At 42.6% G+C, this 12,085-nt stretch overlaps 1 protein-coding gene across 1 annotated transcript in view; it reads left to right on the top strand.

Annotated features, from left to right (window-relative positions):
• The window catches only part of RGS6 (regulator of G-protein signaling 6), a 451,998-nt gene that overhangs the window by 370,606 nt on the left and 69,307 nt on the right, over nucleotides 1-12,085 (top strand). The window contains exons 7-11 of the mRNA XM_012724395.1: nucleotides 2,300-2,364; nucleotides 4,332-4,408; nucleotides 6,754-6,835; nucleotides 8,476-8,550; nucleotides 10,925-11,020. Of these exons, the coding sequence (XP_012579849.1) occupies nucleotides 2,300-2,364; nucleotides 4,332-4,408; nucleotides 6,754-6,835; nucleotides 8,476-8,550; nucleotides 10,925-11,020 (395 nt within the window). The remainder of the gene's footprint in view (nucleotides 1-2,299; nucleotides 2,365-4,331; nucleotides 4,409-6,753; nucleotides 6,836-8,475; nucleotides 8,551-10,924; nucleotides 11,021-12,085) is intronic.

The raw sequence follows: 12,085 nt of genomic DNA, 5'->3' as shown, positions 1-12,085 counted from the left end.
ACTGGGTTAGACTTTTCTGAATTATCTGTAAGATTCTGCCTGGGGCAGCCTTGTCCCAGTATCCTGTTCCTGATGGAGCTGTGACAAGCCAAGCTGCCTGCTTCAGGTGCTAGTCAGTGGTCCAGGAGACCAAAGGAGATACCCTGTAAGCAAGCAAAACCCCCTTTGTCCAACACAATGCACAGCCATCTGTCTTATACATTGCAAAGTTGGTAACTGGAGAATCATAAAAAGTGGTAGTTCCCTACCTTAAACACTTTGAATTACTGTAAGATATAGAAAGAAACATTCCTTCAGCAGTCTTTGAGATATGAGCAAAGATCATGTTTGAATGTGTCACAATAATTTGAGTCTTTTTTTTAAATAAACCATCAAGCATTATGCTAAGCAAAATAAGTCAGAAGGAGAAAGAGAAATATGAGATGATTTCTCTCACATATGGACTATACAGAGACAAAATTAACCCCCCCCCAAAAAAAAACCCTAGAAATATGAGTGCAGAATTGAGGCTACTACAGGGGAAGGTGGAACTGGGAACAAAGCAGGGAGGTACTATGGTTTATGGGTGCTTCAAAGATGGAGGTGATATGGTAACATACATCTGAGGAGGTGGAAATCTGTTCTCCTAAATCATATACAGTGTTGTTAAACAATGTTACACAGATAGATAGATTCGATAGATGATAGATAGATAGATAGATAGATAGATAGATAGATAGATAGATAGATAGATAGATAGATAGATAGATAGATAGATAGAAAAATGATAGGTAGATAGATAGATGGTAGATAGATAGATCGATCGATAGATAGATAGATAGATAGATAGATAGATAGATAGATAGATAGATAGATAGATAGATAGATAGATAGTCCATTCAGTTTTACAGTGCATCAGGAATTTAAAAACACCTTTGAAGTTAGCTATACATTGAACTCTGCTAGATTTCTGTTATATTTTTCCCATCTCTTCAGTTACCTCACCTCTGTACTTCCATTAGCAATTATTTTAGCCAACTCTCCTTTATCAAGTTGTTCCAAACCATTCCACTGGGTTTTCATAGTAACAACAACTTTCTGTCTTTTCACATTCATTTCATTGGCCTGTATAATTTTTAATGAACATTATTAAAGCATCAGGTATGCCTGATAAAAGCAGATTTTAGAACCACCACAGCTCTCATCCACATACAGTATGGGAACGCCAGAATGGGCTGGTAGCCACAAGCTCCAACAGATGTCAGCTGCCATCAGTACATCTTTCAGCCCACATGAAGGGGGCTTGGTTGATCTAGCATGGATTTGGCTAGAGCTCCTGGCATGATTAAGTTGTGAAGTGACAAGTTGGCCACAGATCCTCTCTGACCTTCCCTCCCGGTCATTCTGTTGTTCATTCACATCATGCATCTGCTGTCTTCCTTGTCTTCCCTGACTATTCTGGTTGGCATTGCAGAAGTAGGGAGATACTCAAGTAGGGTGAGGGAGTGATGAAGGTCATGCCTGAGGAAGAATGCCCTGAAACTGAGAACCAAGGACCTGTCCTTAGGTTGAGAAGAAAGACCTAAATTGTCCTCCCTTCCCACTGCCCATCCACTCCACCTGGCAGACCATGTCCTGTGCTCAGGGCAGGGATTCAGGCCGAGTAACACACAGACTGCCCCTTCACCCTAGAGCAGGGGACAGTGTAATAAGTCCAGGGTTGCAATGCCCTGGCATTAGTTTCCATGGCTGTGGATGGATCGATGCTTTCTAGAACACTGAGCTGAGTGTTCAAAGATTAGTAGGAGTTTGCCAAGTGAAGGGAGAGAAGAGAGAAAGGCCTTCCAGGCTGCTACATGTACACAGAGAAGGAATAGAGCTAAAAGGGGTTTGGTAGCCTCATAGTACCTGAGGAAGGGAAGCAAGAGGTTGACAAGATCAGCAGAGACAGGATCATAAAGAACCAAACATGCTGTCCCAAAGAGCCTAACTTTCTTCTGAAGTAACTGAAGAGACAATCCAGGGCATTTAAAGGGGTAACTTGGTCATATGTATGAACAGTCTCTTGCATGGAAGATGTTTACGGTGAAGCAGAATGAGGAGGAAGAAAACAAGGATTGGAAAATGGGGTCTTCATCTAATCCTGACGAAAGAAAGTTTGCAAGGGTTAGGTACTATGGCTTCTACACTGAAATATTTTCCACAGCAAATGCAAGATGTAGAGGAAAGGATTGGATGGATGGACAGAAATGTGACTGGATTTATGATCCCACCACACTGTTGATTTTGTGTTTATTATCATTTTCTCTTCTTCCCTCAGCCATCTATCTCTGTAAGAGGACAATGCAGAATAAAGCAAGGCTGGAATTGGCAGATTATGAAGCAGTAAGTATGATTATTTTGTAGGACAGGTTTGGGAAAAGAGTAAAAATAGCAGCTTTTGTGTGATAACCAAATGTTAAAACCAACCTAAATGCACTTTAACAGGTGAATGATCAAGTAACCCCATTATATTCGTATACCAGAATACTACTCTGTAGTGAAAAGGACCACTTGGGTAACTATCAAAAATATTATATTAAGTAAAAGATTCCAGACTCAAAAAATTATAATCTTTATTATCCCACTTATATTATTTTAGTGAATAACAACTTTGTTATGAGGAAAAGCAAATTGGTGGTTGCCAAGAGTGATGAGTAGTGTAGAGCATGTCAGAATTTTGAGGGTGATAGAACTATTCTGTATCCAGATTGTTATTATATGAATCTCTACGTAAGACCAGAAAGGAAAAAAAAATAGTTACCACACAATAACTTAGAATTAAAAATTGCATCTTTCCACCCAATTCCTCTGTGGTTGGCAGCATTCATAGAATCTGAGGCCAGAAATAAATCAGAAGATCGTTTAAGTTGTATACCATAAGAAGTACATACTTTCTCTCCTTTCTTCCTCCTCCTTCTTTCATAAGGTGTGATTCCTTGCATAAATTGAAGCCCCACCATGCTCAGATCTGTTCCTATTTAAGAGAGAAAACACAAGAAAACTAGAACTCACAGATAATTTTTTTAAATGTAATGTTTTCAGTGTCAGCATCATTCCCCCATACAAAACTTTATATGGGTCATGAAGAATCAGGGAAATTGACTAGACTTTCATGCATCCTCAAGAGGGGTCCCGCTGAGTGATGACGTGATGGAGTGCTGGCCACTAGGAGAAGGGCTGCATTATGGGCAGTGAGGGTCATTTCCTGGATGACCAGCATTAGCTGACGCTTCATACCCACCTGCCCACCAGTGTTCCCCCACTGTCACCACCCTAGTCTTCTATGTCAGTGCTAAGACTTTGCTTTACTATGGTCAGTGGCTGCCTGATCTTAACAGTGACCTGGCTGTGTCATAATGTATTGACTCCTGTCCCCCGATGGACTGACAATCAGACATTATGCTCACTGCTTCCTGTGAACACTGGAAGAATCAGAGGAGTGGGGCTTGTGGTACTCATACGCCAAATCTCAGTGATAAGTGAGTTTACCTGCAGTGATTGTCCAGTGAAGCTCCTTTTATATTAATAATCTGCTAATGAGGTAATCAATTAGTGTTGGCATGAGCTCTATGAAAATACATAGCAGAATGTGGGCTCCGGCCTTGCATTCCATCAGAATTAGGTGGATCATTAGGGGGCTGTCAAACACCCTGCTCATTGTACCACTGAGCATCTAGGTAAGTCAAAAGCCTTAGAGGAAAGCGTGCTCCCCTCTTCCTTTAAAGGCAACTCAGGTGACTTTTCCTTGCTTCTTTCAGTTTGGGGGTGGGGGGAGTGGGTTCCTTTCATGGGTATCACAAACATGACCTCTCCCTTTTTTCCACTTTCAAATCTGACTTTCAAAGGCCACGGCCTTTTGCTTCTCCCTTCCTTCCCAGCTTGCTGTTGAAAGACAAGCCTTAGAAAGTGTATCCTTGGTTTTGCTCTCTGAGATGTCCAACAGGTTGCAAAGTGCCCCCCCATTCCTTCCCCAAGTTCTGCAGGAGTAGCCACAAACTATCGCCCCTTTCTTCAGTCCCCAGGAAAAGCACTGTGTGAGTTGTGTTCTTGTAAAACATGGGTTAGAAGAATCAGGCAAGTCACAGAGACTGCAGACCGAATGGCGATATAAATGAATATTAATAGTTCTTTGTGCAGTGCTGTTTGGTACAAAGTTAAATAGGGTTCATGTCCAGTGGGTGGAAAGTGAGGTTCTGCTACCATTTTGCTGAGAATAACCAAAATAGATGGCTGCCTTATAATAAGCATGGGTGTCTATGTGCAGATCTACAATGATTCATATCTTCTCTTGGATTTTCATTTCTCATTAGGAAAACTTAGCAAGACTCCAGAGGGCCTTTGCAAGGAAGTGGGAATTCATCTTTATGCAAGCAGAAGCACAAGTAAAGTAGGTGAACTTCACAGAGTTGCATGAACTTTTCTTGCAAGAAAAATATTTTGGAGGTGGTGTGAAAGTGGGGTTTCTCCCACAGCCGGTTAGTCATGGCTAGTCACTCCAATCTTTCGAGAGCAACAATTAAAGCCAGGATGGACACATTTTATCCTTGCAACAAATGGCACTCTAAAATATTTTCTGAAGTCTGAATGCCAGTAGGCAATGGCATATCTCCAAGCACTGCCTATAAGCAGATATACCTACTTACCAATGGAATTGCCAGTTATTTGTGCTCAGGCTGAAAACCATCAGAACCACTTTATCTGTGGCTCTAGAAAAGTTGTCTTCAATGGAAAATATGTGGAACTTATGGGGAGGTCCATACCTCATCACCCAACCCATCCTCCACACCTCACCGCCCCCCCTCCGGTTAAGGGTCCAGAATCAATTTAAAAAACAAAAAAAGTACATATGTCAGACATTTGGAATCCAAAATATCAATTAATTACTCATAAAAGCTAAATTATAGGATGTGACTTTGGATCTGTGACCACAGATCTTTACTGTGGAATTAAACGCAACCCCCCCCCCCACCTCTAACTAGGACAGAGTTGACCCCTTTAAGTTTATTGCATGTGGGGAACAGCCTGACCCAGAAGGATCCATAAAAAACCCATCTGAGTTTCTTGATTTCTTCTTTTAAATCTACCAATAAGCTGTGTCTCTCTTCCTCTTCTGGAGGGCCAGAGATAAAAGGAGGAGAAAAGTTGGAGTGTTTCCCCCATGTATTTCCCTCCTGCAGAGTATAGCAAAAATTCCTTCCTCACCATGGAAACATGAAAAGTGGGGAAAGCTGTCCCCCAGATCACACCATGGCTGTCAACCAGGTCTTTTTAATCCCGGGACTGCACTTGCTCAGGCCGGGTCCTCTCTTGACCTTTCCAGCAGTGGTCTCTGGTTTTGTTAGTGGAATGGGGTGGGCAATGGAGATGCTGAGCTGGGAGCAGGTGAGCACTTTTCCTCTGGCACCCCCTGTGTCTGCACTGACCCTGAGGCCCCCGCCCCCTCCCTGTACACCCTGGGCAGCGCAGTAGCCGTGGGTCTCAGGTAGTGTGGGAGACCTTGGGGCTCGGTGTGGCCACAGGTGGAAATGACCTCACCTCATGTCAGTGGTGCCTGACTCTCGCCTTCCATTTGCTGCCCCAGCCTCGCCTCCCACACGCCCCGTGTGAGTGGCCTGTGACTGCCCCAGTGCTGCCAGCAACCCCAGAGCAAGGCAGGCACCAGGCACTGGACGCTGAGCTGCAGCAGGACCCTATTGCTGCAGGAAGGAGAAAGAGGGCGGGTGAGAAGGAGGCAGGATTGAGCCTGCATACTCAGGACCAGAAGCAAGAGGAGTGCTAATTGATACTTTCAGGACCCATAGGGTCACATGGTCTCAAAGAAGGGGAAACTGTCATTTTTTACATATGTGGTATTTCTCCATTAACTTTTTTGATTAACTCTGTGATTACATTATAATTTGGACCATTTGAGTACACAGTAATTATCACAAAAATCACTGGGTGATTATGGGCTTGTTTCAGTCCAGTAACCTAAAGTGCTCCCAAGAGAACCAAGCAACAGAAGTTACAATACAATTAATCTGAGTTACGTTTTACTTAGAGAGATAATATAAAGTCATATGGACTTTTTAAAAGATCTCTTGTCTCTGCTCCTGGTCAGGACATTAAAAATCTGCCATTGTCGTCTGTCGTTTCCCCCTTGTAATTTATATCTTCCCAGATGAGGCCACTGATAGTTGCCTTCTGGATCTTCTCACATATTAGTGCTATTACTCTGCTTTTAGGAATCCAGATGGCTGAAGCGACTTTCCAAACACATAATCACAGAATTTTGAAGACAGTTCTACTATCTCTGAATCTAAACTTTCAAATTTAAGATGACACGCCTCAAGCCTGTGGTTAGATTCTTTGCTGTAATTTGTATATGCACCATCCACTTTGACAAGGGAGTGGGGGGGGGAGCCATGGATAATTAAGTCCTTAATCATCCAGCTCTTAATAATTCGAATGGACAGTTGCATGTGTGCAAGCTTAACCCCACAACATTCATCCCACGTCTGTGGTAATTTAACAGGTAGCCTAAAGCTTAAGTACCTAAAACAAAGGTACCGACTTGGGGTCCCCTACAGGGAGTGAGTAGCATATTTACAGCCATGCAGAGAGCAGAGACTGCATGGTGCCTATGTCCCTTTTTGCACTAAACCTTGAGAAACAGCAGCAGAGAGCTGGGGAGGGCATCAGAAGGAAGTGTTGCATACAAAAACCTCCGACTTCCTTTCTTTGCTCTTTCAGGATTGATCGGAAAAAGGACAAGACAGAAAGGAAAATTTTGGATAGTCAAGAACGGGCTTTCTGGGATGTCCACAGGCCAGTGGTGAGAAAACTGTGCGGCTCTCCACTTTCTTTATTTTCCTCCTTCTTCCACTCAGAAGACTGTTTTTAGCCACAAGGTGTCTCATTCTTAAAATTGCTAAGCTTTGTAAAATTAGTTTTGCCACTCATTCATGTAATCTTTTAAAAATTACCCTTCCATGAAAGCATGGAATCAATACAAGGGCACTCTGGGAATTCTACCTTTGGGCCTTAGAAGTTGGCACTCCCCAAATAAACACTTTGCATTTTTCCTGACATTCTGTTGAAAATCTTAGAATATTCTCTTTCCAACGCAGCCTGTTCCCATTCTTCTCCAGGAACACTAACTAACCTGTACTGAATCTGCTCCTGGGAGAATGAGTTAGATGCCTGTGAGCTCTGGTCACAATGTTCTTATCAACGATTAGTACATAACTTTGTTTCTATTTAAGGACACTTACTATGTGCTGTTTATTCTTTAAGGCAGACCCCACGCAAGCAGCATAACTGGAACATGCAGGAAGCTTCTCTAATATATTTGTTTCTCCATAAGGCACAACCAGTCATCTTGCACTTAAGAACCCTGGACAGCACCTCAGGCCTGTGCTTGGAAGTGACCTTAACCAGTCCCATCACCAACAACAGGCTCAAAATTGTGGGAAACAAGGCCACACTTAGACTGAAATGTCAGTGAGATGACACTTAGGCTGTGAGATGCAGCCATTAGGCACAGCCACTTGTTCAGCCGCTGCTGGGCACAGGCTCACTGGAGGGGAGAGGGGAGCTCAGAATCACAGCTCAGGACATACCCACAAACAGATGACCCAGAGTGTTGACTTGGGGAGTAGTGGTAGATTTTATCAGGTAGACAAAGTCACAAGTACAAACTCCTTGAAAAAATGAGGTTTGACTCTATTTTTTTTTTAAGATTTTATTTTATTTGTACATACAGAACTGGGGTACAGGCCAGAGGCTCAGGGGTGGTGAGAGGCTCACTAGAGACAGAGTGGGGAGCAGAACAAGCAGATCTACGAAGTACACTGCTGAGGGGAGCAGCGGGTGGGTCAGGAGAGGCCTGACACGCCATGTGATCACCTCCAGGGCAGGCGGGGATCAAACTCATGCAGAAGTGGCTTTAGCGTCTCAGTGCAGTGCTTCAACCCGCTGCGCCACCAGGGAGGGCCTTGACTATATTTTTAACTTCTTCTAAAACAAATCTTGTGTTTCCCTCATGAAATGGAACTACAAATGAATAAACTATTTTAGCCTTCCTAAAAGCTGGTGGAAAACCAAACCAAACAAAAATGCCCCACCCTGATATTGGGACACTTAACATCTGGGTCTGTGAGATGACAAAATCTGTGGCTGAAGAGTCTCGACCACTTTTTGAATAATAAGTTTACTCTCAGAAACTGCAAGTACATACCCTGTGCCTATCAGCCTTGGATAGCATGAGATAAGCTTTTATATTTAATAGGAGAACTCTGTGAGGAATACTTATTGGAGGCAAAACATCTTTGTAAAAAGATTACAAAAGGCAAAGTGGAGGTCAATGTGAATTATCTGTGATGGAAAGATACAGATGGGTTCTGATGGTGTCACTGGGGCTAAACTGGAAGAGTGATTTTTCACTTAGTAATTTATGTGATCTGTTTTTCTCAGCCAGGTTGTGTGAACACAACAGAAATGGATATCAGAAAATGTCGACGTTTGAAGAATCCACAAAAGGTTAAAAAGGTTCGCTAGCTGAGCTGAATTAAAAATTCTTGATGTAATATCCCCTTCACTGCTGCTACTGTTTGCAATTCTATCCTTTGAAACCATTCATTGATTTATCTTACAAATATTTTTGGGTTGGCACCATTCTTGCTGCTGAGATACTGTGGCAAATCCTCACACAGCCCACAGTCTGGTGGAGAGTGACAGGCACCCACAGGCAGTGCTGCCCAGGCTGTGTTGGGGGAGTAGACGTCAGGAAGGGGTGCAGGCTGCAGAACAGGGGCTGCTGCAAGGCTTTCCCAAGTGGGGTCACCCTGTAGTGAGGTTTGAAGGGAAGTCACAGGTGTCTCTAAGGAGGCAGCAGGAATGAAAGGAAACTGAAAGGGAAAAAGCAACAAAGTCTAACCTGCACCCCCATGTTTATTGCTGCCTTATTTGCAATTGTAAACAAATGGAAACAACCCAGATGCCCAGAAGCAGATGACGAATTAAAAAGATGTGGTACATATATGCAATGGAATATTACTCAGCAGCCAAAAAAAATAAAATAAAATAAACACATGTCTTTTATAGCAACATGGATGGAGCTGGAAAAGATCATGCTTAGTGAAATAAGCCAGAAAGAGAAGGAAAATATCAGATGGTTTTACTAACAACATGAGTATAAAGGACCAAAGTAGAAAATAATAATAATGAACAGCTATATACCAGAGACATTTTACAGGGGTGGAGTGGGGAATGGGGTCAAAAATGGAGGTGTGGAGGGGAAATGCACTGGACTATGGAGATAGCACACGGGTGATTTGGTGATGGGAAGCCCACAGGATTACTACTGAGATGGGAAAAGGCACAAAATGATGTAAAAATAAACTATTATATTATTTTTAAAAATTTTTTTAAAAAAGTAGCAGTCTAACAGGTAAAAGTAACCTTGATGCTTTAAAAACAAATGGAAATCTGCTAATGTAGCTAAATCTTCCAAACTCATGTTACCATCCTGCCCAACTAGGAATGAGTCTGATCATGGAGCTTCACTACCAGAAAGGCAGTAGTGACAGTGCACCCACTCAGACCTCCCCAAATTGGTACATCCCACTCTTAGAATAGCCCCAAGGACCATATTCAGGAGGACAAGGCAGTTCTGTGTAATATTAATCTCAAAAGGTGAGAGATGTGTCCCCAAACATCTGTATTCCTTGTCATGAGCAATCCTTTCACTTATTATGTATATAAGATAATATATCTACATTTCTTGAGATTGTTTATATATTTTGTTCTTCACTAAGATAATGATGCCCACTGTATTATAGTTCATAACGTTAGTCTTAAAATGTCCTCATTTCATTTTTAAGGACCCCCTAAATTCTAATATTCCAAAATTTCATGGCTCTCACTTCCATCCTTCATAGTTTTTTTTTAAGATTTATTTATTTATTCATACAGAACTGAGGTACAGGCCAGAAATGCAGAGGGTGAGAGAACCCCATCAGAGACAGAGTGGGGAGCAGAACAGACAGATCGAAGTGGGGAGCAGAACAGGCAGATCGATGAAGTACACTGCTGAGGGGAGCAGCAGGCGGGTCAGGAGAGATCTGCCGCGCCATGTGGATCACCTCTGGGGCAGGCGGGGATCGACCTCATACGGAAGTGGTTTAAGCTTCTTAGGGCTGTGCTTTAACCCGCTGCACCATCAGGGAGGGCCCGCCATCCTTCATAGTTTTATAGATGTCAACTATACATTCCACACCTTCATTTGTTTCTTTCCCAAAGCAAAGATCACCTTTATCTGCTCCCAAACACAAAGAACAGCTTAACTAGTAGCCACAGCTGTGAACATGTGGAGAAACTGAGGCTAGGAAATGGTTTTAATGAAAAGGAAAAAACCTGGAACTCTGCCACAACTGTGTACCAGACGGGCATGTCCCCTGAGGACAACAGAAAGCTAGAGATCCTTTGTGCATAATCTTTAACAATTGTTCTTGAATTTCTTGTGCCTCAAAGTCACCTGGGGATATTTGACAAAAGTGCAGGTTCCTAAACCACCACCCACAAAGATTTTGATTCAGTTAAGCCTGTGGTGGGGCCCTACAATGTTCAGCTTTACCAAGTATTTCTAGATGATTCTTTACACTGGTCTAAGGACCGTGTTTGGAGAAACACTGATATACAAGGAGTCTATTTTCAGCTCAATAAAAGGGAAGATTTTCCAGCAGCCATTACTCAGAGATGGGATGTGATTCCTCAAGAGGCAGAATTGCCATCATAGAAGAAATTCTTGTCAGTATGTCACAGAAGGTATTGGCAGCTTTGGATAAATAGTTGAACGAGGTGATCTAGGAGGTCCCCTTCCACATTCAGGGTAAATGATTCTGTGTTCTTGCTTCTTCTCTAGTCAGTGTATGGTGTTACTGAAGATTCCCAGTCAAGCCCTTTGCACATACCCAGTCAGCCAGTCAGGAAAACTACAAAGGAGGACATCCGGAAGCAGGTGAATCATTCTCATGAGGAGGCATGGCTAGTTTAAAACCGCTTTGAATGTTCACCTCTGAAGGTTGTGGAAGCTTTGAGTTTCTGGAAACCACAGTGGAACCCCGCTGTGAGGCACTTGAAACTTTGAGTCTGTGTGTGAACAGCCCTGGAAGCTTGAGAGGGAAAACTCTATGCTGAGTTCCTCCAACAGCTCTAAAGAAAGACATAAATGGGTTGTCCCAATGTGTTGGGTGACTTTGGTGAAGGAGGGACTCACACACTATGGGGTCCTTAGCATTTTAGTGCACTTCCAGAACAAACCAGCTCCACACCACTGACTCCATGGCTTTGGTTCAAAAGGAACATTTAAGAATACAGAAACTCCCTCTCCAATGCCTTGTTCTTGTTGATGGGTTAACTGGTCAACCCGAGTCAGCGGTCAGTAGCTAATTATTACTCCTTGGTAATGAAGTCATTTAAAGATCTACCCTTTACGTTATGTCTTACTGACTTCTGGGCAAGAACCAAAAGAGTAAACTCTTAGGTGCCTGCCCATAACAAATTTATTATTGGCTGGAGAAGAGGAAACAGGTGTATATAAAATAGCTGTGGAATGATTCTAATCTGCCATATAGGATGAAAAATGAGCAGAGGACAATCCTTGGAGCTAGGTAAGCCAGATCCCTACAGTGTGTGCATTACCTATCCATGCTATTGCTAACCTTTGCAGAATACAGGCACACCTCAGAGACAGACACTGCAGGTTTGGTCCCAGACCACTGCCATAAAGTGAATACTGCCAGAAACGTCACATTTTTTTTTTGTTTTCCACCAAATGTAAAGGTTATGTTTATGTTTTTCTGGAGTTAATTGTGCAATGGCATTATGTCTTTAAACACCAGTGTACATATACCTCAACTATTAATACTTTACTGCTTAAAAAAATGCCAACTATCACCTGAGCCTTCCTTCTATGAGTGGTATGCTCTTTGCTGGTGGAAAGACTTGTAAAAAAAATTTTTTTAAATGGACTATTTCAAAACATGATATGAGATATGTCTATATATGCTGCCTTCAAGTTTGC

Source organism: Condylura cristata, unplaced genomic scaffold (assembly GCF_000260355.1).
Source record: "Condylura cristata isolate star-nosed mole 26May11 unplaced genomic scaffold, ConCri1.0 scaffold00013, whole genome shotgun sequence".
In the NCBI taxonomy this organism is placed as follows: Eukaryota; Metazoa; Chordata; class Mammalia; order Eulipotyphla; family Talpidae; genus Condylura; species Condylura cristata.
Note: the sequence above shows the minus strand (reverse complement) of the source record. Positions and strands in the feature narration are given on the sequence as shown.